At 37.0% G+C, this 22661-nt stretch overlaps 1 protein-coding gene across 5 annotated transcripts; it reads right to left on the minus strand.

Moving 5' to 3' along the window:
* Positions 1 to 1008: 1008 nt before the first annotated feature.
* Positions 1009 to 20812, minus strand: LOC141829540 (uncharacterized). 5 transcript variants are annotated; one of them, XM_074717035.1, is made up of 11 exons: positions 20647 to 20812; positions 19707 to 19787; positions 19191 to 19376; positions 19004 to 19115; positions 18883 to 18916; positions 6720 to 6751; positions 6570 to 6604; positions 6344 to 6496; positions 3212 to 5733; positions 1489 to 1515; positions 1009 to 1378 (listed from the first exon to the last, which is right to left on the minus strand). In XM_074717035.1, exons 2-11 carry the CDS (start codon positions 19775 to 19777, stop codon positions 1311 to 1313), a joined length of 3240 nt encoding a protein of 1079 aa, XP_074573136.1. In that variant the 5' UTR covers positions 19778 to 19787; positions 20647 to 20812; the 3' UTR covers positions 1009 to 1310. The 5 variants fall into 5 exon arrangements, with proteins under 5 accessions (XP_074573136.1, XP_074573138.1, XP_074573137.1 ...); XM_074717037.1 differs by having other exon boundaries at positions 1009 to 1344; positions 19707 to 19822; XM_074717036.1 differs by having other exon boundaries at positions 1009 to 1375; positions 19707 to 19822.
* Between the last annotated feature and the right edge of the window lie 1849 nt (positions 20813 to 22661).

Here is a 22661-nt window from a genome sequence, read left to right on the forward strand (position 1 = left end):
AAGAGGTAAGTTCAGTTGAACTCTTCTTTAGACAAGCCACATTAAAAGGTCTGTGTTGCTTTGACATCGACTTCGATTTTCCGTTTGATATCGACTTCGATTTTCCGTTTGATATCAAAATGAAAACCCTTTTGAATCTCAACTTTGAAATCCAATTGAAAACCCTTAAAAAGGACTCATCTTTATTTGTTCTTCTTTTCAAATAAATCTCTCCACATTATCATTTACCAAACATCCAATTCTCGGAATATATTTGAGCTTCCTCTACTCAGCATCTGATCACTCGATTAGCCAAAGCTTTCTCTAACTTGATGTCCAATCTTCACTGACCCATCAAATCAATCTTGTCAAATATCTAATCCCTTAATCCATCTGAACTTCTGTGCTTGATGTCATTGATCTACTAAAACTTTCACCATCTAATATTCAATACACCTAACCTGCTAAAACTTTCACTTATTATCCAATCAACTTGACTATTAAGACTTTTCTGATTAAACAACTTAGACACTCAACGGATCCATTAAATCATAATAAAATTTAACTTTTAATCTTTATCAATATCAAAATTCAAATTCAAATTCACCAATAAAATATACATTACCCTACTTGTATTTGTACGATAAGTCATGCTAACAGAGGACCAACTCCCACTTGAAATTTAACTAAACGACTAATGCTCCATGATAAGAGATTCACACCAGCTAGTCACACTTTTCCTTCCACTGATGCTCTATCATCATATGCATTCTTCCTTCCACAAATCTTCCACTGTAGGCACTTTGAAAATCCCTCTTCAACAACATGAACATCTTTGACATGCAAATCCTGCTGTCTTGAATCCAATCTTAACCAAGCTCTAACCCGTTCAAGCAAGTTACCTGTCATAACTTTGATCGCTAACGCAAAGCAGACATACACTGACTTGATGTATATTGGAAGCTTTACAATTCTAGTTTCTCAGGCATCAATAATCAGTTTTTTTTTTATCAAACTGATGGCCAGCTATTCACTGCAACATCGAATAAATTCATCATAAGCCTATCAACGTGCGCAATCACAACAGACCAAACACCCACTACAATTTTTATCACATTACCTTTGACGTTACATCAAATCAAGCTATTATTCTCAGAAAAACTTGTTCAAGAGAAAAGAGGGAAAAAAACACACAGGAGCATAACAACAATGCTCTGACTATCAAACAAGTGGCTGATGGGCCTGCATTTGTCAAACTCACAATGGCCACTCTACAGCTAGCTGCAATTTTGGAAGAAACTTACTGCTCAGGGAACTTGTGCTGTCACAAACTATCGAGGCTTTGTCTCGTTTGATTTGCTGCTCCTAAATGTTGAGAGAGAGAAGAATGACCTAGCTGCTAAAGGTAAAAAAAAATACAAGGAAATATTGGGTAGAGCACAAGGCTGAAATTGCAGGAAATATTAATTCAGAAACAGTGGATTGAAAGAAAACTTAGTGAAACATTACCTTTAGTTGACGTTGTTGCTGATGAACCTGAAGAAAGATGTAGAATTATTGTTGGCTTGAGCAGCAGAAGAATTTAAAAAGAAATTTCCAGGACTATGCAATATGAAGTACAAGATTATGCACATTTCAATTCGACTAATTAAACAAAACAATTAGCAACATACTAATCCTTCAAGACATTATCATCTACTGTCCAGATAATCAAACATACATAACTAGGCTACTCCAAAATATATATCAAATTAGGTTCCACATTTGCATACACAATAATTTCCATTAGAAAAATGCCATGGAGAACTTATACTTTTTAGTATAATGTAGGGTTCTTTCTGCTGACAATACTTCCATTTTCTATCACTAAGAGTTAAATACACGATGAATAAAGTTAGCTTGATGAAAATCTCAGTTTATTTTGATTCATGATAAAATCTAGCATCTCAAATAAATGAAATGTAAAAAAAAATCATAGGCATGCCACATGTACTCTAAGCAGGGCTGATGTTGCAATTGAAGAAACCAAAATGTATCAATTTTATGTACTTATGTTCAAATTTTAAATGTGTTAATCCAAATCAACTCCCCATAGTTAAGTGAGATATACTTGAATCAGTTCCCATGATTGGGAGAATTCTTTAATTTGGGTCTTGAAAATATTATAGGTGATCTCACTATACTACAAGAATCTATACCCCTCATCCCATGCACAACACTCATTTTAGTATTATTAGCAAGGATAATCTTGACATTTGTCATGTTCTACTGTTACAAAATTGTACTAAAATTTTAATCCAACTTTTTAGTTGCTATAGATTTATATTTAAAGGTAAAGAAGACAAGTGGAAGAATTATAGAATTAGAAATCATTTAAGTTGATCTTGACAAGCTTTAATGTGTGGCGAGTATTGGTATGATATGGTATGGTACAAAGACTATATCATTAAGCAAGAATGTTTCTCCAACATGAAATGATACTTTATATATAAATAGATGAATAAATAATATATCTATATATAGTAGAGAGAGAGCGAGCTCAATCAAAAGTCATGAAACATAGTTTACACCTACAATATAGTACTGTAAAATGTTCAAGATCCCAGTTAACTTTCCTATAGAAGATCTAAATTTTTTACTAGTAAGCGATACACAAAAAACGAAATGCTTTTTGAAAAGAGAGATTAAAAATTCATATGCAAAAATATCAATTTTCATGTAAAATAATCATCACAAAATTTTCAGTATTACACCACTCTCTTCATTTGAACTGTAATATTTATTAGTTTTTAATCTGGGTCAAAATAACTCAATAACAACCTACTTTGCAACTAAATACACACAAGCCCTATTGAAGAATAAAGCTACCTTTGTTCTAAACATTTGATAAACATTCATTAAACAATAACTCCTCACTCGTTTTATGAATTTATTTCAATCTGGTTACACTAAAGAGGAACTAAATGGTTATCTTCTCAGTGTATCCAACTTTAAATGCATAATGATAGTTTGAACTGATAAACTAGATATATCTAGAGGTCTAATCAAATATTTAAGCAATTTGCAACATGTGTATGAGGTCTATGCATTGCAGCGATACACTGATACACATAGAGAAAGCAAATGCCCATTTTTTAAAAATAAATGCAAGGAACAAACTAAAATTAGCACAAATTGAATTAAAAAAAAAAAGAGCACAGCATAAACTAATAGAACAATATTCATCAAATACCTGACAATACATCATGAACTCCTTGGTACGCCCCTGTCCTCTTGCTTGAGCTGCCATCAAGCAAGCCTTCAGTAACCATAGTTTTTAGCTGACTGTAGTGCTTCTCCTGAAGAGAAGTCCTTCTGGACGTATCAAAGTTCTTTTTGCAAGCAGCTTTTGGATCTTCTGCATCTTCCTCTCCTTCTGAATTGACAGATGGGCTAGCATAACCAGTCACATTTGTCTCTCCCTTACTTTTACGGGCAAACTTCAAGAGCCTCTTCAATCCCTTGGGAGCATCTTTGTGGTAGATCAATGCAGGAGGGTTCTCAGCATTCCCCCACTCAATTACATCTGGTTCATTACTATCAGCTTGAAGCATTTGAGATAATGAATGTCGGACACGAGGACTTGATACAAGTGACAGTTCAGGAACATTGGAGACAGAAGCATTGGGCAATCCGGTGTCATATGCAGTGGAAACTTCACGTTGTTCTGGTTCCACCACCCATGCAGCTGATGAAATGCTTATATCCACATCAGGTTGAATCTCAGCAACAGGAATTTCTAGAGAGTTATGGTTGACATCCACATCAGCTAAACTTTGATCCCCAGTTTCTGTTTTTTCAAGATTCAAACAATTATCTAGCGAAGTAACTAAATTTGCATCAAGATCATTTGCTTGTTCAGCAAGATCAGCCTCCAGTACCTTATCAATTATCTCAGGTGCCTGCTCCTTTTCTTCAACTTGAATGGAATTGTCACTTTTCTTTGATGAAGCATCAGACTGGATAATTCTAGCCTTAGTTAAACTGCGACCAACCACATGCCCAGTCCCAGAAACCTTTCTGGAAGATTTGGCCTCCAAAGGAACAACACTGCCTTTCTTTGTCACCTTGTCGTAGAAACTTGGTTTTGCCGCTGATGAACCAGATTCATCTGGAGAAGCAGTTGGATTTTTGGCTTTCACAGTTACCTTGGTACTCACAGGAGTTTTGTGTTTCTTTTCTCCTTGAACTCTGTTAATTCGTTTAGTGTCAGTTTTGGCTTCTGGCTCCTCTCTTGGTTGATGCAATGGCTTTTCAATTTTGGGGCTAGGTGGTGTTGGAGAAACAGGCTGAGATTTCCGACGGCTTGGAGTAGTATCAGAGGACACTTTAGAAGAACTTTTAACTGGTTGTGCTCCACTTGTCTTCAGCAATGAGCCAGATGACCATGAAGCCCGTGTCGTTGACAAAGATGATGGTTTTACTGATGCTTTTTTGGATACTTCTAATTTTGAAACTTCTTTTTTTTGTAACACTGGTGGAGAAGAATTTCTCCGAGGTCTTTGAGATCTAACCAAACTATCAAACTTTTTAGCAGTGACCCCAGATTTTGAGGCCAGCTCTGTTTTGCTTGGTTTCAAGGTTTCCTGTAACACCTTAAGTTTTTGTTCCATCGCTAAATGTTTGTTGGCATTTTCTGCTCGAAGTTTCTCATCTCGTTTTGCCTTGTACTGACTATAAAATCCTCCTCTCTGTTTGTTAGATGTAGACAAGGACCCACCAGAACCAGTATTAGAATCAATATGCTTCCCTGGTTTGCTCTCAATCATCTTCATTAGCATTTGGCTGAGCTCTGCTTCCTTCTGCTTACCCCAATCAGCTGAGGTAGTATCCCCATCAATTTCAGCAGTTTGGGATGATGCTAACTCAGAAGGGTCATCCTTTGTAACTGCCGCTGTCTCTATTTTAGGCAATGCAGCAATCTGAGCAGTTTCAGAAGCAGTATTCAAATTGGCTGTTGTATAAGACTCAATGTTCTCAGCAGTCATTTTATTATCTTCTGCCACATGCAAAGCACAACTGCTTTGAGATAAGGACTCATAAGCATTTCCCTGGCTGTGAGTCGGAGAATCGGTCAAACCAGAACTCCATCTTCTCAATACAGTTTTACTGTTGATCACAGAGCTGTCTCCTGAAGCTCTCCTTTTCTGAGCATCCAAATTGTTGTCTTTTTGTTTGCTTTCAAAGAGGTTAATTGCCTCTTGGACACTCATCCTTCTTACTGTATTCTCAGATTTCTTAGCTGGCTGATCAGTTTGTTCATCTCCGCTGTTGTTTTCATCAGCATCCTTGGTGGTTGGAATTTTCTCTCTGGCAGGAAAGTAACTAAGGCTCTTAATGCTCAGTGCAGTAGATCTCCGAGATCCAGACCTTCCAATTTGTACTCGTCGCATGGGAGAGGCAGATCTTCTCGGGGTTACAGACCTCATAATAGGTCTGCTTCTTTCAGTGACTGTCTGATCTTCATTAGTAGACTCAGAGGAATTATCACTTTCCGTCAAGCTCATCCGCTCAGCTTGTGCAATTTTTGCTGGAGAGATGCCTTCAGTAGAAGTGTTTGGTCTACCAATCACTGCATTTGAGGGAAATATTCCTTCTATAATATCCTCAGGGTCCTCTGGGTTTTTCTTTGAACCATCAAAGTCTTTTTCTTTAACTGAGGATTCAGACAGTTGTTCTTCTGAAATCAATGATAAGTACTTGGATAAAGCGTCCCTAACATGAGAGAAATAAATTCATATATAAACCCAAGGAGAGTAATAAATAGTACATTATTTAGTTGCATGGAAGCTGATATATGGTCAAAGACATTGATGACAATGAAGGGAAAAATCAAGTGGAATGCCTTGACCTAACAAAACTGCTACTTGAGTCAACAAGAAGACAAAAATGATATATGAATAGGTGACATATAAAATTGTCATTGAAAAGGGCTATTTTTTCTAAAAATAGGGGTTCTATGACAGAGAATAGATTATATTTCATGAAATAAAAAACAGTCTCCATTATTTGTTTTACTTTTAAGGTTATATTTCCATAGTGATAAACATCAATTGTTGTAGTGAGACATGAACCTAAGTTGCAACTTAAGCCTAGAATAGAACTTTCACCTTAGTGCACCTCAGAAAAGCATGAACAGAAAAATTATGTATATGCATTAAGAATTAAAAAAGACCTGAAGCTAATAGATTTCTGCAGTATTTAAATAGCAATATAGAAACATATCATACAGACAGTGTATCTGAGCCCATCACATGATTCCAAAGGCCATGATATATTTTCTGCCTAGAGAATATCATTAAATTTATGTAATTCATCTTGATACCTCAAATCTCTCACTTGAAAATGTTGTGAAAACTTTGCTAGATCAGATAAGTGTTTCACAGACAAAGAAGCACCAGCAGCTAGGCTAAACAATGCCACTAACTCTTCTTTCAGTCCAACAATCCTCAATTCTATTGCACGCAGCAATTCATTCCTGCAGAATCATCTTATTCAATGAGTGAAGCTTGGTTGAATATATATGGTGATGAAGATGGAAAAATACTAACTTTGTAGCATCAGATGCCCCTGCCTCAATTTCTGTCTGCAGAAAGTTGAAGAATGACCAAAACCATGTTAATTACCTCTTAAACTTAATTCACGAGAATAATATCATGAATGACCCTGCAGAAACAGAGAAGAGTAAAGCAATGATTTACATTTGTTGGTCCAACACCTTCAAAGTGGCCACCTGTAAATTAGTAAACCAGAAGTTAAGATGACATAAATGTGATGCTAGATTGAAAGAAAATAGAACAAAGCAGCACTTGCAACATTATTGACCTATCTAATTCATCTTCATATAAACATATAATCTTCTGTTGATTTTAAATATCTTGATGTAGACTCTAAACAGTTAAACTTGCAAACAGACAATTTGCAACAACAGTGGTCATTTGAAAGATAGTTGCCTTACCAAGAAATAGAGTGACCAATAAAACAATTGAAATTCATCATAGTATTGACCATAGATTAATATACTGTGTCATGCCAGTTGGCACCGGTAGAATTTACCGTTCTACTCTCCGACCGACACAGATTCGAAATCACAGCTAAGACCTCGCGGCAGCCTCGCGAGGCTGTAGAGGAAGCCGCGCAGTGGACTTTTTTATTTTTATTTTTTTTCTTTTTTATTCCTTTTCCCTATTTCTTTCTCTTTGTTAATTTTTTCCCCCTCCTTTATTGCTATTTTTTCCATTCTTCATGTTATTTTTTTCCTCCATCATTAATTGTTTTCCCTTCTTCAGTTCACAAGAATAGAAAAAAATTCTTAAACTCGTCCATAAGGGTAGAAAAAATTCTCTTAAACTCTTTGAGGATAGTTGATTTTTTTCCCCTCCTTCATCCGTTCAAAAGGGTAGCAAAAAATCTCTTAAACTCATAGTTAATTTTCCCTCTTTCATTCATCCCCAAGGTAAACAGAAAAGAAAAACCCTCTTAAAGAATGGTTATTTTTTCTCCTCATTTATCTGTCCACGAAGTAAACAGAGAAAAAAATCACTTTAAGATGGAGAAAACAAATTGTTAGAAAAAATAAAAATAAATAAATATAATATAATTTCTAATCTTATAAAAAATACTACTGATAAATTAAATTATTCTCTACATAAATTTGGTTTAATTTTAAATTGATCAAAATAAATCCAATTTAAACCTACTTGATCCAACTATGTCTACTTAGTGGATTTCAGCTAACCCTAAATTGTCTTTTACTCAATAAGCATCAAACATTTCATTAGATAATATTAAAACTTGAACTCAACATTTAACATCTTAGATATTTTTCAATAATAAATATTTATAACAATTAAGTATTAATAAAAATATTTTTTAATTAATATATTTATATTTAAAAAAGTATTTAAACCATATCGACACGGCACAATATAGTACCAAAACCATATTGTTCCAGTCATAAACCGACACTTCGACACAGTTTGAAATTTTAGACCTTGGTATTGGCATTGTTCATCTTTGAGTAGGAAAATTAATAACCTGAATGATGCCATGATCATCAAGGCCCAAGAAGACTTTAGTTTGCGCACTTCCATTACCTTTTGGGAGGTATACACAGTGACATCTAATGCTTCAAAATGTTTTTAAGAATGCTTGATCAATTTTCTAGAGTTTTAAAGACATAATTTATGGAATGTAGTAAAGAAAATGCTGCAACCACAAATTCTAAAGCTTGACTCATAAAATTATTGTTCTAACTGATATACCATCCTAAAAGGATGGTTCTAATTTAGCAGACATGGAGGTTGTCTACTCGAACCCACTGCATTCAGAAAATTCAGAGTAGCGACAAACAAAACTAGCTGTTAGTACATTTACATTTCCCATATAGACAAGAGGTCTAATGTGGAATACATTGGTGCAGAGAGGACCAAATGATCGAACCAAAATTTTGATAATGACAAAGGGTTCAAGTTAAGCTTGTGAAGTTTACTGATTAGCTGAACTAAGTGTGCAGGTAGCACAAGGAAGTCCTAGTTGCGACTGGGCAAAAAAAATCCTAATCTAGAGAACTGGACAAGAAAGTCCTAATCTGGAGAATTAAACAAGGAAGTCCTGGTCAGGAGGACTGGGCAGGAAGACTTGGCAGATCAAAACACAAGTGGGGAAGTTTAGGCGGGTCTGGAGGATCGGACGTCCAGCGGTAGAACTCCTAGGAGTCAAGGATCATATGCTGAGCAAAAGTTCAACAGGTCTGGAGGACCGGATTGGCAAAGGTAAATTCTCCTAAGAGGAGTGGATGAAGACGCGCTCCCTGGAAGGGAACAGTAAGCGTCAGTCTGACCTAGAATTTCACTGAAAATATAAAAATTAAGACCATCTTAATGTAAGATAAGAGAAATTTTTCAGGATGTAAATTGAAGTTTGGGGTTAATTATAAAATGTTGGTGCTCTAATTGGTTAACAAGGATTAAGGGGGAATTAATCCATGTTTAATTTAACTATTATCTCTAATTGAGTATGATTAGGATTAACCAATTAAAGCCTAGGTTAGTATTGGGTTTGGGTTTCAAATTGGGTTTTACTGTTGAAGCCCAATTAGCCCATTTAACTCAGCCCAATTAATTAGGTGGATTCGGTTCCGGATCGGATTAAACCCGTTAAGAAGGTTCAAGCCGCGATCGGTGTTTCTTTGCACGAGCTCGTGAGATCGATCAGCGTTTTCTTTTCCCCGTGTGTTGCCCGATTCTGCCTGCCTTCCCCACTCCTAGTCGCGAGTCAGCCGCCGCTTGCCTCACCACCGCCAAGATCCGCCTGATTGCCATCAGAACTTCCTTCCGAGCTCTCTTCTCGTGGAACCCTACGCCGCTCGGGCCCAGGCACCGATCTAGCCGTTGTCGCCTTCCCTGTTCCCCGTTGTGAGCCGTCTCCTGTTTTCCTTGTTTGGATTCTTGTTTCCACTTGCTTATATATGGATGATCGGCTCAGTTTCAATTGTTGAAGGATCCGCCGCATCAGCTGTTCGGTGAGGTGAGTTTGCTTTGATCCGGTTAGATTTTTTGTTACCGTGATTGATTTTGTGGTTGTTTGGATGTTGAGGATGACGATCTGTTGTTTGCTGTTAGGATTGTTGCTTGCTGTTGGGTTGTTCGTGGTTGTTTGAATCGGTGGAGGATATTGATCTGGCGTGGAGTGTGTTCTGTTAGGAGTTGTGGATGGATCTGTTAGGATGAGCATGAGAATCTGTTGTGAATTTATAGAACTATTGGATTGATGCGGTTCCGGTCTGATATTGATTGTTTGGGTTAGTTTACTGGTTGTTTGCTGATGATCTGGTTGTTTGATTGGGTAAGAGTTGGATCTGACTGAGTTGTGTTAATTGGATTTGGTTGGATTAGTTTGGATCCGATTGAGGTTAAGGGTGGAGTAAGATAAGTTAATTGGGGGATTTAGTTTGCTGTAAAATTTAATGTATAATTGTATTAGTTAGCAGATATTGTGTTCTGTTTGCAGGACCTTGATTGGTTGATTCCACGACATACGAGGTTTATATTTTCTGGGGGTTCTTATATCGACATTCGTTCTATCAGATGGGTAATCTCTATATTTGGTCATTACAGAGTAAATTCTTTTCTAGTTCATGATATCATTCCATTGTAGTTGGTTGGATATCTTAGTCATACTCCTGTTGATTCTATGCTTGTACTTGATTCGATTAATCTCATGTAATATCTATATTGTTGCATGTACTGACACTTTGCTATCTAAGTTGAATATTATTGATTATCTCTGGTTTATGCTACCTGTGATCAGTTAAGATGCTATTACTTATACATGTTGATTTAGCATAATAAAATATTGGTTATTGTTGCTTGATTATCACATCATACAAGGTGTGATGTGATGATTGTAATTCCCAATGTTGTGGGTAAATCGTCATTGGTAATTGGCCTGGTAGTAGCAAGTTATAGAATAGGTGGTTAGAAATTCTCTATTCATTAAAAATCATCGAGGGGCTGTATGGTCTGATCGCAGCCAAGTCAATGTCCTGTGCCCTGGTCACCGCAGAGGGGTGGTACTCAAAGACGAGTATGGGGTACAGACATTGGCCATAGGATGTAGCTATACATGACTACTTATCGATTTGTCACCAGGCTACTTTATGTGGTGATGGATTTATGACAGTGTGATGTCAGACACCCCCAACGTCATATACATGTGAGTACTCGGGCGAATGTGGGCAGTTGCATCATGCATATGTTGTATTGCATGCTTGCTATATATATATGCTACTGGACCATATATATTGCATTTGAATATGAGATGTATACTTGGTTGTTACCTGGTTGTTACTTGGTTGATACATCCGTATGACATTGTCATTCATACTGATTACTGCATTTATGAGATCCATTATAGACCATATGCTACCAACAGGATTATTGCAGATATTCCTTTATTTGTAGTTCACTGTTGGTCCTGATCACCTATTGATTACTGTTGTTCGTTTATATATCTTTTGCTCTCACATATATACTTTTGAGCATGCACTATTTATCTGATTATCCATTGAGTATTTTATACTCACCACCCAGACCCTGAGGTTTCTTTTTCTCCCTCCCCAAGTAGCAAATAGGGATATTGTTCTTTGGGATGTTCTTTACAGCAGGAGGAGTAAGAATTTACTTTGTGTGAATTTGTGTTCGTATCTGTGGAAGTTATCGTGGACTTGTGGAGTTTATATGTTGTTTTATTGTGGAGTTTATATTTGTGGATTTTTACCTCGTATGGATTTTCGTTATTGGTATGTTGTTGTGGTTATACATTGTTAGTATGTTGTTGTGGTTTGCTTAGATGCATGTGTTGGACTAGTAAGCGGCCGTGTGGGCCTTTATTATAATGTATCCAAGGATTTTGAATGTTACAGAGAAGATGATATCCGAATTTTCCGAATCAGCCATCTCTCGGGACATGACAATTTTACAGTTGCTAAAAACTGTCAATTTCCTACTTTATGTATTCTGGACTAATTCTGTGATGCAAGAAATGAGGAACCGAAATTTTGAATTCCGGACGCCCCTATCTGGATCCAGGCAACCAGACGGTTCAGGCACCCGGAAGGGATCTAGGTACTCGGACGTCAACCAATCGAACCAGCAAGGCGAATGAGGTGGCAAGTTCTTAGTGGTCGGGACACCTCAGCCTCTAAGCGCCCGAAAAGACTCCAGGAGCCCGTATATAGATAAGGTGCAGCAGAGTTAAAGTTGATCCAACAACCTTCACGTTAGCATCCAAGCGCCCAGAAGATGTCGAGTCAGCGTCAGAAACGAATCGACGGGATGACATGGAGGAGCTCGGAAGGAGTTCCAAACACTCGGATCGACAGCAACTACGAGGGGAAATCCTAGAATACACATAAACGCTACAAACGACGACCGTTCTGCACACGATCGAAATATCCGAGACACCGTCATAACGTCGAGAAGCTGCACCGACTCTTATGCTAATCTTCTTCTATTTAGTCGGTAATCATCTCGCTTTTGTTTGTACTTAATTTTTAGAACGGTAAAAGTTTACTGGTCGTAACATTTTGTAAACGTGAAAACTCTTTCGTAAGAGGAGAGTTTCATAGTGGATTGTTTGTCGAAAACGATTAAGGACCGTGGACCTTGGAGTAGCAGCCTATGGCTGTGAACCAAATAAACAAAAGTGTCACTATTTACTTTCCGCTGCATTTCGTAACTCTAATTTTTCATAATTTTTCGAACAAGTGAAAAAGAGACACGCTATTCAACCCCCCCACCCCCTACTCTAGCGCTCACTTCGATCCTACAATTGGTACCAGAGCGAAGGGTGCTCAAAATTAGTGCAACCACTAATCGAACAAATTTTTTTCGTCGCTCTAATTTTTCGATTTATTTCCTTCCGCACTACTAATCCAAGACCGAGTCTTGGGATACCTTTTCTTTTAATTTTTTATGTGCAAGTTTTAAATGTCCCATCAAGAAGGCTACAGCACCGCCAGATCTTTTCTCTTCTCCGATAAGGATTTCATCTACTGGAAGGGGAGGATAGAATACCACCTAAAGATGCAGGTGGAGATGTGAATCATAATCCAGACAAAATTCGCGCTCCTGACCGACGCAGACGACATCCTGCAACCATGAGAGAAGTAGGACACCACCACGAAGCGTGAAATCAAGGCTGACGCAAAGTAAACTCAAATTCTATGATGTGGTCTCACCAAAAAAGAGCTCAACCGAGTTGGTCCTTTCATAAGTGCTAAGGACTTATGGAACAAACTCATTGAGCTACATGAGGGAACATCAGACACAAAAGTAACTAAGCGCAACTTACTATTAAATAAGTTATATAATATTAAAATGCAGGATGATGAATCCGCGAATGAACTGCACGCATGGATCCAAGACCTGCTAAATGGTCTGCATGTCATAAGACAACCTATGAAAAATATAGACGTTATCAGGTACACCTTGAAAGCATTCCCGTGGAACACCTTATGAGCATCAATGGTTGATGCGTATAAAGTTTTTAGAGACTTTTCAAAAATCAAATTGGATGAACTATTTGCAGAATTTGAGCTCCACGAACAAACTAACGCCAATCTGGCCGAGAAAGGGATTGCACTTTTTGCAAAGCAATCAAAGGAGTGCAAAACAAGACCCCGACTCGAGCTCGAATCCGAAGACGTATCGGATTCCGAAAGCAACGACGAAGTCGCCACCGAACTAGTTAACCTAGTTCGGAAAATGTTCAAAAAGAAGAAAGGCTTCAAGAAGTCAGACATGATGAAGGTGATCCAAAAAGATGGATCACGCAAGGCTCCAATCAACAAGGCTGAAGTCATATGCTATGGCTACAACGAGAAAGGACACTTCAAGGCAGAGTATCCTATGCAAATGAAGGAGAAAAAGACTAAGAAGAAACCACTAAAGGCCACATAAGACGAGTCCTTATCAGAAGACTCAGAGGAGGAGGAGAACACGAGCTTCCTGTCTCCACCGGCAAAAGAGGAGCTAGCTAAAACCGAGTCCAAACCCGACACTGAATCCAAAACTGAGTCTGAATTAAGCCACGAATTCGTATCCGTCAGAAGGCCCGAACACCACTGTAAGCAATGAATTAAGTGAAAATTTATATTCTATTATTTACTGCTTATCTAGGAAACTGACAAAATCCACTGTCCAGGTTAAGTCTCTTCAAAAGAAGATTACACTCCTTAAGGACAAAATTAACCTCAACTCTTCAATTAAAAAGGTTCAGACTGAAACTTCCACTCAAATCCAACTTGAAAAAGAAAATTTCGATCTAAAAATTCAAGTTGAAGATCTAAAAAGATCATTGAAAAAGTTTACTTCGGACTCCCAGTATCTTGACATGATACTTGGAACTCAAAAGGTTGTATACAATCGATCTGGACTTGGGCACAAAATCAGACATAAATTGTATTTGTTGTTGGTAAATCAAACCTAAAAACCTCGAGTCCAAGCATAGGTTCCAAAGTCTAACTTGATCAATCAAATTAGACGGAACCAATACTAAGTTCCCAAAGATCAAACTCACTATCTGACCAGACCCAACAAGGGTCATGATCCAAGGGATCCAAAATTAAAACCATCCCAGCTAAATAAGACTTCATTGATTTTAATTTTTAATTTTTTTTCTTTATTTTTGAACTTAGACTGAACTTAGGCTAGTTAAGGACATAGGCCTGATTAATACTTGTCCAACCTAGTACCAGGGTGGGACAAAATGATAGTACGTTAGAGAAACTCGATCTGGATAGTCAAGTGGGATAAGGAATACCCTATTCGGTCTGCTTAGCTGAGTGAAACTAATCGAAGTTACCTCGCCAAACCCTAGATTAGTTAGACCAAAATCTTCGCTTAGATTAACTAAGTATATAATTTCACGAATTAGCTTTGTCTTAGAAAGTGGTCATTGTTCCGATAACCAAGAAGGCTCCTATGTCTCGCCCCTACCTAGAAGCTAAAACCTGAAATGTATACTTAATTATTCGACGGTTAAACTTAAATATAACTCAAGAGTAATCAAGTTAGAAAATCACATGTTGAATTAATTCAGATAAAATTGAAAAACCATCTCACACAAATCATAGAATAAACTGGTTGATAATCTAGAAATGGGTGAGATGGAACTAGGAAGTTAAAAGATGGAACTAGGAAACTAAGTAAAATCAACTTCTAATTAAATTTAAAAATCAACTTCTAATTAAATTTAAACTTAATCAATTAAAAAAACATAATCAAATTAAATAAAACTTAATCAATCCTAATTAAATTAAAAATCCAACCCAACCCGTGAATTGAAGCCCGGCCCAACGGAATCTGGGCGCCTGGATACGAATACAGGCGCCCTGAACTGCTTCCCAAACATCGCCCATAGTTTCGTTTAGGTGCCCACGATTTTCAGAATCCAAGCGCCCGAAATAAATCCGGACGCCTCGCATCGTTGCGAAATTCAAGCGCTCGGATAAAAATTCATGCGCCTGAAATATGTCTATATAGACGTCCAAGACCTAATTCTCAACCGCCCCCAATTCCCGTCCAACTCGCGAAAAGCCTCCCCGCGCAGCTGTCAAGCGTCCCTAGGTCTTCGATTCTTTAGTGTTCGATCCGATATGCCTGGGTAAGCTTCTAAACAATCCTTAAGTTCAATTAAGTCATTTTTAATTAGTTAAATTCTTAATTTATGACATTAGGATTAAGAAAAAGATCATTGAGATTGGGACTTCTAATACTCAACAAGATTCTAGATTCCCTATTGAGGAGCATAGGATTAGATTTGCACTCATGTCATTTATACTTTTACATTCTAGATATTTATATAAGGCATTTTCCTTACGTTCATGCATACCTACCATTGAGGTCATAGAGCATTATGGGTTAGAGAGACTAATTTACTATACTAGCCCGGTTAACACAGGTATGTGTGCCAAACTGTACAATAACCTAGTTCAGATCGATGATTTGACCTACTCCACCAGAGTTAGAGGTAGAGACTTCATTCTATCTCCCACCGTCATTAGAGAGCACTTAGTACTTAGATATTCATCATGTACTTTTTCATGTTACCCTGCTAGGGATGGACCTTTTGGTGATCCCTACTCTTATATTATCCTAGATATCATGCATTCATATTTCTTTGGAGAGGAGAGGATCCCTATAGTGACCTAGTTTCCATCTGTCAGACTCACAGTACAGGACTATGTTCTGTACAAGGTCTTAGTGACTTGCATTCTACTCCATACTACTAGAGATGTCGCTATGATGCGACCATTCCATACATTTTTGTTATATACATTGCATCATAGATTAGACATAGACATTAGTTTGCATATTTTTCATACTATCATTTTTTTCATCTAGCATTATTACTAGTAGGAGAGTTCATATGTCCTACTGTCATATTTTGACCTCACTCTTAGCTTCCCTTGGATTTGACATTACCTCAAGTAATGTCAAACCAATGAGTGAGTTTGATATATTAGGCATTAGAAATTTTTCACTAGCTAGGGTCCACTTAGATAAGGATGGGATCTTATCCAAGAGACAGAGGAACCAGCCTCAACCTAAGCAGGCAGCCGAGGACAAGGACGACGACATTGACCTAGCAAATCTTTTTTAGATTCCTTCACCTCCTATCACTCTAGAGCAGAGAGTGATTAGACTTGAGGAGTCAATCACTAGTCTGCAGCAAACTATGACCAGTCAGTATGCGAGCTTGGAGAAGCGGAATCATGCTAGGCATGCTGAGATGATGGGCATGCTCAGATGTTGGAGCATGAGCCACCCACCTCCACCTTCCCAGTAGACCTCAGTAGTTTTCTTTTTTATAAGTTGTAGTTTGACTCCAGTTGACATTATGTTATTTGAGTTTGACCAACCTTATGATATTTATTGACTTAGTTCCTATCTATTGCATTTTATTAACTAAGTCAGAAATGTGCTTGGTAGGGTAAGGTTCAAATTATCTTTCTATTATAAATTTTTCAAAACTCATGATTTTTTAAATCTATTATTACTTATATTTTCAAAAATTTTCAAAAGTGTTTACTTATAATTTTTGAAAAATTTAATTTTAGAAAAATATTTTTTTAAATTATGATTTCAAAATGTGTTTACTTAATTTTTCAAAATTAAAAATGTTTTACGAGCAAAGTATTTTTGCAAAATATTTTTTAGAAAATATTTTTAAAATCTAAGTGTTACTTGGATGGTTCTTAGACCCAAATTGACAAATTAAAAAGAACCATGTCATGTTGAGGGGGAGAGATAAAACTTTATTTTTAAAATTTTATTTAAGTATACTTTAATTTCAGGGGGCGATACTGAGTTAAACGAGTCAGAAGTTTGTACTTGGAATTTTTGTGGCATTATTTTTAAAATAAAATTTTTACTTAATTTTGAAGCAAGATTGTCATAATCAAAAAAGGAAAAATTGTTGATGCAGCAAGTACCAGATGATCGAATTAGAATTTTGATAATGATAAAGGGTTCAAGTTAAGCTTGTGAAGTTTACTGATGAGTTAAACTGAGTGTACAGGTAGCACAGAGAAGTCCTAGTTACGGCTCGACAAAGGAAGTTCTAGTTTGGAGGACTGGACAAGAAAGTCCTGGTCAAGAGGACTGGGCAGAAAGACTTGGCAGATCAAAGCACCGAACGGGAAAGTCTAGGTGGATCTGGAAGACCAGATGTCTAGTAGTGGAAGTCCTGAGGGGCAAGGGTCAGATGCTGAACAAAATCCAACAGGTCTGGAAGATCAGGTTGGCAAAGGTAAATTCTTCTGAGAGGAGTGAGTGAGGACGTGTTTCCTAAAAGGAAATAGTAAGCGTGCCGATCTAACTTAGGATTTCACTGAAAATTTAAAAGTCAAGACCAAGCAGTTGCTAAAAACTATCAATTTCCTGCTTTATGTATTCTGGACTAACTCTGTGATGCAGAAAATAAGGGACCAAAACTTTGGGTTCCGAGTGCCCCTATCTGGATTCAGACAAACGAACGGTCCAAGCGCCCGGAAGGGATCCAGACACTCGAACATCAACTGATTGAGCCAACGAGGCCGATGAGGTGGCAAGTTCCCAGTGGTCGGGACACCTCAACCTTTAGGCACCCAAAAAGGCTCTAAGCGCCCGAATATGGATAAGGCACAGTGGAGTCAAAATTGATCTGACAACCTCCACGTCAGCATCCAGGTGTCTAGAAGGGATACAGACGCTTGAAAGATACCGAATTAGCATCGAAAGCAAATCAACATGATGACGTGAAAGCGTCCGGAAGGAGTTCCAAGTGCCCAGATCGGCCTATATAAGCAGCTGCGAGGGGAAACCCTAGAAGACACATAAACGCTACAAACGACGACTGTTCTACACGCAACCGAAGCATCTGATACGTTGTCGTAACGCCGAAAAGTTGCATTGACTCGTACACTGATCTTCTACTCTTTAGTCTGTAATCATCTCGCTTTTGTTTGTACTTAATTTTTTAGGATGGTAAAAGTTTATCAGTCCTAACATTTTATAAAAGTGAAAATTCTTTCTCGTAAAAGGAGAGTTTCATAGTGGATTGCCCGTTGAAAACGGTCGAGGACCGTGGGCCTTGGAGTAGCAGCTTATGACTGTGAACCAAGTAAACAAAAGTGTCAATATTTACTTTCCGCTACATTTCATAACTCTGATTTTTCGTAATTTTCCGAACAAGTAAAAAAGCGACAAACGTGCTATTCACCCCCCCCCCTCTAACACTCACCTCGATCTTATACAGAATAAGATACAAGGATTACAACCACCTACTCCAACAAACAGAATTTCAACAATTAATGTATGTAATGTTCTTTCCCAGAAATTGTTGAAAGAGAAATTTAGCTTCAAAAGAGGATTCCTTCATAGATAATGCAACAACTTTTCATTATATTTTGTACAGTTTCCCCATATATAAGAAAATATTAGCGTAAGATAAATGATAAAAAAATAATTAGTGATGAAGTTAGGGATCAGATGAATTTTATCTGCTTTCCTAGGAATTTGTCATGTTCTCATCAGGTTCCATTGTTATTTGTTTGCATGTCCTCCATATAGGGCAAATCAATTGATAAAGTAGGAATACAACCTAAATAATTAAGCATCATCTTCCAAGGATGCCATTGTATGCAAATTGTGGACGAGTGACATGGAAATTACCATTAATGAACAGCTTCCATCAAGTGACATGATTATGGACAGGATGCTATTGTATGCATATTAACATTCCACAATCTTAGTTTAATAGGCATGATAGCTATTCAGCAAGCATATATATTAGTTTTAAAAGTCCCTAAGAACATACCTGCTGTAGTGTCTCCAGCATGATCCGGATGACTCTGAAGAAATAGGAATCTGCCTCAATGCATTATCCAAAAAAAATAATGGAATAAGATTGTTCCTCATCTGTAAGCAAATGTTCTTACCTTAAAATAAAGAGAGAGATGAAACCTTCTAGTATCCCCCAACTGGGACATCTCATTTGCAATTGCAGTGGCAGTTCTTACTGCATCAGAGGAATTAATAATACCTAAAAAACTAAATAAAAATTTTATGATCAGTGTAATTGCTGAAGATAATAATGCTCACTAATAGAACCTTTTCGAAAAGTACCTTGTCAAAATGAATTTGGTGAACCAAGATGCGCTTTTGACGTTATTACTCAATTCCAACTTAAATTTACTGAAGGATGGGTTTGACTGAAATTGCTTCACTTGTGTTAAATGTACTGCTAGCCGATCCAAAGGACCACATGCTAAGTTTTCAATTTTGCCCCCTTTACAAATGCAAACCTCGTAGCTGTCCATAAATAGAGAAAAAAACACAGAAAAAGATGTTGAAACAAGAACAGGCATAGCCAAAGAAGAAACCCTCAAACGTAAAGGTCAGTTCTTGGTATAACTTTAAACCCATATTTGCTCTTATACCTGCCTATCTGACTTCTTTTATTTAATTTACTCACTGTTTCTCCCTTAATCTAAGTGGATTGATTAATTTTGGTATTAAATAGTTTCCCTAAAATCCATTCTAAAAATGCTAAATTATAGCCCCAAAAAGAGTGATGGAGATGGAAAAGACAGAAAGTGATTAAGATAAATGCAGTAGATATTTCATATGATCGATCTATACCTGTTCTCGGCTGATGATATGTTAAAAAGTGCATAATCTAGAACTGAATCTGCACCTATCTCCACCACCATTCTTTTGTTACTGAAAGAACAATCAGGCGTTGGTACGTTGAAGTTCTGAAGGAAACAACAACTTAGTTCATAAGACTCGCAGGAATCAATTGGAAGTTCACAGCAGAAAGACTTAGATATTGCTGTAGTTCATTCTGTGTTTTCAACTTGATGTAACAAAAAACTAATTCCAAGCAACAAGAAACTTGTTGCATTACTGTTTTTCATCTTAATTCTTCACAAAAATTTAATAAAAGTAAACAACAAAAGAACTTGACAAATAACTACTAAAACATCTCATGTCAATTGACTCATACTGAAAATTAATTCACTTTACATGCAAATCTTGCAGGCAAAAACATATAGCTATTATATCAGCAACTGCATGATTAAACATACAAAAGGAATCAAATTGACTAACTCGCCCTACAGTTAGAAAAACAATACAGTTAATGAAACAAATATAAATGCAGCACTTCTTTGCCCAAGAAAAGGAACCAAACGTGCATCCTTCAACCAGATCAGCTAAAACTTCAGCTAAAGATCAACGATCTAAAGCATGGAAAACCGCAATCCAAGACCCGAAGATAGAAACACAGAAAACGAGATTCACTACAGTAACTCTCAAATATAGTCACGACATGGTCTAGCGACCGTCAATAGTCGAGAATAAGCGAGAAAGAAGTACAACATTTCTCTCACCACAAAATTAATCGAACTCGAAAATCTCAAACAAACAGCTCGCCAGTACTCCAAGTTATCCACGCCGAAGCATCCAGAGACAAAATGTATAACATATCTGACTCTCAGACCAAACCCTTGTTCCACGCACCGAATAATACAAAATCAAAACCCGAGATCTAAAACATACCCAAGGACGGAATCTTTACCTGACAATGGGTCGGATCAGATCGCCAAACACGACGAACAAACTCGAGCACAACTCTGTCGAATACAGAGATCACAACCGAGAGTAGAAGAGGAGCGTCGGCTCCAGATCCACCAGCTGGAAACCCTACCAACACAACCGCGCACAGTGAATCCAGAGAGAGAGAGAGAGAGAGAGAGAGCGGTGAGGAGAACTAACAAAAAGTAAGATGCTCAGATTTCTTTAAGATGTGACGTTTTGAATTAGCCACTGTACTTTGCAATTGTTACAATAATGCCACTGGCATTAAGACGCTCTTCCTGCCCCAAATGACGCGAATCCCTTACGCTCACCGACACGTCGTCGTCATGCAAAACCAACTGTTACGGCCACATTATTTGGCTTGAGACTTTTAGAACGATATTTATTGTGTGTATTATGGTATTGGGGCCGTCGTATTTGTCGGCGGTGACAAGAATTGAATTTATCCTAAACCAGAACATCTGGGAAGGATACTATAGCCTTTGTCATGTCGTAATGGTGCCATTAGCTTGAGCTTAGGATCTTTTACTTCTCCATTTGTGAATTGTGATGCTAATATTATAGTTGTGCATCGAGAGAGAGAAGGATTAGTTGGTAGAACGCTGAGAACATGATTTGAAGGGTACTGTCCAAAAGCTAGAGTTGGGTAGCACAAGCGCGCAAAGGAAAGGTGGGGATTCCCCATTTTAAGCAAGCAAATATTTCATCCACTGTGTGGACTTGTTAGTAGGATCAGTTTCAAATTATTATAAAAGCGGATGCCTTCTACTTTAAAGTTTTAGATTGCTTGGTTAACCCCCCTTTGATTATCGATAACAAATGTGTCCAACTTCAATCCTAAAATGTTATCTTCATTTTTCTTGACATAATAAATTATATACTCGTTACCATATTAAAGATTACCTTATTTATTCTTTTGCTATTAAATTCCCTTGCCCTAATAAAAAAATTCTCTCCGGTCAATTAAAATTACTTGAATACATAGGCTTATTTATAGTGCCACCTCATAGGGTAAACTGGAGTTGATAATCATTGGTAACAAAAATCATCCATTAGTACCAAAATATGTTCTTAACATTTAGAAAAATTTAAGATACTTAACTGTAGAAAAATAAATTTAAAATACATTTTGACTTGGTGTTTAAATTGCATGTTCACATAGTTAAAAATTGTAAAAATAATTATATTTTTCAATGAAAAATATTTTAGTGAAAATATGACATTTAACAAACTTGTGTTTAAAATTGTAACATTTTTTTTTGAGTTTTCTAGAATTTATGACATATTTTTTAACACTAGCATTTATAACTATTTTACTAGATAGTAGTCAACTATTTTCGTATATCAATTTTGTAGCATTTGAATTAGAATTTGATCTCTACTTTAGTTTTGAAAGTATTTCTTAATATTATTAAAGGGGGAGAAGTGGGTTAAGTTAGGAAGTCCATTTTTTCTAAAAAAAAAGAGAGTGAATGAATGCAAGTTATTTTGCTCAAGGGAGAACTTATTTGAAGGGGAGCCTAGGACTAGCTCCGGATTAGGTTTCATTTTGATTTTATTGCATTTATTGTATTTTTTAGCAATATATTTATGTGTGCTAGTTTTCCTTAACTTAAACAAACATAAAAAAGATGAGATTATTAAAACTTCTAGTGTGATCATAGATTTTGATGTTTAGACAAAGAATTTAAATTTGACATTTTTGTAGGATCAGTTTGTGCGCTAGAGAGGGATGAATAATGCTCGTTTGTTTGTTCTGTCAAATACGCTTACAACAGAATTAAATAAACCACACAAGACTCGTGAATTTTACTTGGTTTCTAACCCGCCAGGGTTAGTACACCAAGACCTATGTACGGAAGGCATCCGTTCACTAATGGTCTCCTTTTTGAAACTTTTTCAGAAGCAAAAAAACTCGACTTATAGTCTAAAGAATAACAAAAAGAAAAGTATCAGAGTAAGACTCAAATAAATAACAAATACTCGTATAGCCCG

The sequence above is a fragment of the Curcuma longa genome, chromosome 5 (genome assembly GCF_044706935.1).
Source record: "Curcuma longa cultivar G26 ecotype Majalengka, Jawa Barat chromosome 5, ITB_CL_G26_1.1, whole genome shotgun sequence".
In the NCBI taxonomy this organism is placed as follows: Eukaryota; Viridiplantae; Streptophyta; class Magnoliopsida; order Zingiberales; family Zingiberaceae; genus Curcuma; species Curcuma longa.

Bases quoted from the DNA above. Each gene is read 5' to 3' on its own strand.
- LOC141829540 (XM_074717035.1), bottom strand. From the start codon at position 19,777: ATGGTGGTGGAGATAGGTGCAGATTCAGTTCTAGATTATGCACTTTTT. The intron at 19,116-19,190 runs GTACTTTTCGAA...ATTTTTATTTAG, and splicing joins ACCAAATTCATTTTGACAAG to TTTTTTAGGTATTATTAATT. The intron at 6,605-6,719 runs GTAAATCATTGC...AACTTTCTGCAG, and splicing joins AAGGTGTTGGACCAACAAAT to ACAGAAATTGAGGCAGGGGC.